The 3,725-nt window shown below is 53.1% G+C and overlaps 1 protein-coding gene across 1 annotated transcript in view; it reads left to right on the top strand.

Annotated features, from left to right (window-relative positions):
• The window catches only part of LOC119587186 (protein slit-like), a gene marked incomplete at its 5' end in the record, with an annotated part of 127,937 nt that overhangs the window by 88,502 nt on the left and 35,710 nt on the right, over window positions 1-3,725 (top strand). The window contains 1 exon segment of the mRNA XM_037935950.1: window positions 1,821-1,965. Coding sequence (XP_037791878.1) covers window positions 1,821-1,965 — 145 coding nt within the window.

Raw genomic sequence — 3,725 nt, 5'->3', positions numbered from 1 at the left:
ACCTGTGCGACCGAACTGATGTTCATGCGCTACCGAAGACTGGATACAAGAGCTCGGGATTTCCTCCTCATTTAAGCATTTGGTGGAAGCTGAAGCGTGTGCCAGAAATATTCCCTGCAGCATTGTGCTAAGCATCCGGCTCGAGTGGGCTCCCGTGAATAACAAGGGTTTTTGTTGTCGTGAGTAACAATGTAAGGTTTTATTCGTGTTTAGGTTGCCATAGCGACGAGTGACGCCCGGCGCGACGCCCTCCGGCATCACCTGGTGACAGACACTTCTAAAATTATCACGGAATCTCTGGATTTAATAAACGTACATGTTGTCTGGATCGCGTGAAGGAATTTTTCAAAGGCAAGTTGCTGGAAGTCATGAACTGAAAAATTCATCGTAGAATTCATTTCGGCGAGGAACAACAGCGTGAGCCTGGCGAGTGGCCGGGGCGCAGCTGTCTCTCCTTTCTCTCCTCGCGACGGAAGGTAGAATGATCACCATCCCAGGGAGCCGAGGATGGCGTCCACCTGCCTTGCAAGTGGATTTGTGCATTTACGTGTGCGTCTGCCAGCGTGCCTGTGTTTGTATAGATAATGGAGGGATAGGGTGAGAGAAATTCTGACTGCGGCTTTTTAAATTGTTTTAGCCATGAGTGGTAACACTAGAAGTGTGTGATGGGAAGAGCAGGAGAGTTGTTTTCGTGGCATACCACAAGTATGGTGTATTATGCGGTTGTGTGTGGTTGTGGATGTTCCGTTCGTCTTGGCTGATGGTATCACATGGACCGGACCCTGACCATGGACCAGAAACACGACCGCCAGATCTCAGGTTATGTAACGAGTTTCCCAAGTGTCATGTACCCTGTCCCTCTCCCCCCCCCCCTCCTCCTGCGCCTTCCCAGTGTCGCCAGGGCTTCATTGTCTCTGCGGGGCTCGCTGAGCTGTTTGGCAGGGCGAATGGGGCCAAATGGAGGGCGGAGCGGGGCGGGCAAGGAGGCGCGTTGGAGATTCGATCATCCAGGGACAATCAGGAAGTGCAGGTGGAAAGGGAAAAGGCGTTCAGGCTGCGACGTTACAAGGCAAATTTCTTGCGTCCGACTGTGGCATTCAGTCCCCGAAAGAGTGTCCCGTCTCATTGTGTTCTTGCCACTGTCAATGCCTGAAACATGGCGTTCCGGATGGCACCCACCCCCCACTCCTCCTCAGCCCTTCTCCACCCACTCGCATCACCTCAGCCCTTCTCCGCCCGCTTTCCTCCACCTCCTCGCCCCCGTCGCCCCCGGCCACCCCAGCCTCCATGGCCACATCCCTCTCTGCGTGTGAGCCTCCCCGCCCCTTCCTCTGGCCGCGAGCGAGTCCTGTGCCGTGGCCCTCGAGTTCGTGGTGTAGTCAGTAACCCGAGCACGGACGTAGCCAGTCTTGATGGGGGCGTTAAGTGGCCGTTAAAGACAGGATAGGGGTAGTGGCGGGATGGAGGGGGTTCCGCCGGGGTTGCGGGATGGGTGGGGGCGCCGAGGTTCCGCCGAGGAGGGACAGGGTTTATTGTGGGGCGGATGGGTTGTGATTGTAGCAGCGTGCGGGGACCGTTTAGTGATGTGTAAAAAGGGGAGGGCAGGCGAGAGCGGGATAAAGGGGAGGGGAAAGGCGGGTTAAAAAGTCTGGCCTCACGGATTAAGCGCCTTTGTGGCTAAAAAGGTCGAGGTAATTTGAGATTTTCAAAATTTGTACCCAAGGTCTACAGTACCTTTCGCTGGAGATCTCCTTACTGTTTTGGTTATTTTATTTTGCTGTGTTGTGGAAGCAGGACTAATTTTTAATGTGTATTTGCAGGTGGTGCGTCGCGCGACGAGGGCGGGAACTGCCCGTCGCCGCCGCTGTGCCCGGACAAATGCCGCTGTGACGAGGGCATCGTTGACTGCCGGGACCGCGGCCTCACACACGTGCCCCTCCACATCCCCGAGGACACCACCGAGCTGTGAGTTCTGCCTCTGCTTTCGTGTTGCTTATTATATTTATGCGTACATGTTTCTACATATTAGGGCGAAGTAAAGACACCAGGTGTTATCTTACTGTGACTTTTTATGTGTTATTGCTGATGCTGTGAAGATATGGTGACCTGAATGTCCGGGAGTTCTATCGATTGTTTATGAGAATGGTCGGCATGTGATGAGGGAGGCTGATTGGATCAGCCCCACAATGCGCACATCTCCCCGCTCCGTATTTTTCTGATACTCAGTCATTTTCCCGCGCGCTGCCCCGAGTGGAACCCTTTCCCTTTTGCTTGTCTGATTGCGTTTTGAACATTTGCTTCGTCGCGCTGCCAGTCCTCAGAATGTAGAACTCAGTCATGTTGTATTTCAGTGTCGCATTAGCATACCCGCATGGCTGTTGCTTTATCGGAAACCTGATATAGTGCCAACAGCCCGTGCACTATTGTTTGCTCGGCCTCCCGATCGAAAGTGCATGACCCCCCCTCCCGGGTGGATCCCCCTCCGCTGGAGAGTGTAATACCTCGTCCCCCTCCCCCCATTCATCTTTGCACCCCTGTGCTCTCCCCCCACCTCACCCAGTTCACCTACGGCTTTAGCTCATCCCCTCGCCGTCCTTTGTCCACAAGCCATAAACTCCAATATTGTTTCCCACACCCGCTCTCCCCTCTGTCTCCCCTCCTCCCTAGTTATTATCCTTCGCCCTCGCTCACATGTTTCTCAGTGTGAGGCAAGACTTCCGTCCTTTCCCCAGTTGCAAGAGGCGCATCATCGCCTTCATATATCCCCCCCACCACCACACACATACACCGGCGTAAATTCCCCCAGGATGCGCCTGTCGCCCAGCCCCCCCCCCTTGTGCGCGATGGTATCAGGTCCAGGTAACAAGTGTAGAATCAGTCATTAAGAAAAAACAGGAGCCAGGTAAGCGGGCGGAGCACGGCTGTCTCGGAAGCGTCGTCGCCGAGGCTCAGCATTCTCCCCTTGGCCCGGGGATCCGCCGAAGCCTTTGGAGTCTACATTAGTTTGATTCGGACGACATTAATGTCCCTGTTGGAGCTTCTTCTTGGATGTACCTACAGGTGTAAGCTTTGCATTGCAGACAGTCTCGGAGGCGATGAGAGGGATATTAGAAGCCGAGAAGAAGACGACTAGCGGGGTCGTCACTGGTGCAGGTTTCATTGACTACTCAGGCTATTAAAGCCGTAAAGATATTTGCCCGCATCAGTATGGGATGTAGATATGTCTGGCCGTATTTTGTGAGAGTATATGGGTTAGAGACGCATGTTCTGTGTCAAGAAGCCCCATGAAAATTCCACTGCCGATACCAAATTAGATGTCTCTCTTTTAGCGGGACCAGATGTTAGCAGCTGCCTTGTTTCGGTTGAATGTTCCGCGCCAATTGGACAACGAGGCTCCTTTCTTTGTAAAGGAATTCGCCTTGCCAAAAGTTTTTTATCGAATTCCTGAGAAGATAATGTTTGTATGCTGTATAATAGGAGACAAAAAAGCGACAGCATTTAATCATTTCCGTTTATCATAATGCGCACATTCTACGTCTGCTTTAGATGGTTTAGTTCACACTCTTATAAATCGCGAATGGCCCGCGGAGTCGTATGGGAAGTGCGAGCTAAGGAGGCGGAGGCCAGGGGTCAGCAGGTAGACGAAAGCTTGGGGCCAGAGTTGTTGGCGCTGGGAAGTGTAAGGTCGCTGAAAATTGAGTGCATGCGAGATTGGGGGAGGGAGG

This window comes from Penaeus monodon, chromosome 22 (assembly GCF_015228065.2).
Source record: "Penaeus monodon isolate SGIC_2016 chromosome 22, NSTDA_Pmon_1, whole genome shotgun sequence".
NCBI classification, from domain to species: Eukaryota; Metazoa; Arthropoda; class Malacostraca; order Decapoda; family Penaeidae; genus Penaeus; species Penaeus monodon.
This window is presented reverse-complemented; position numbering and strand designations above follow the sequence as displayed.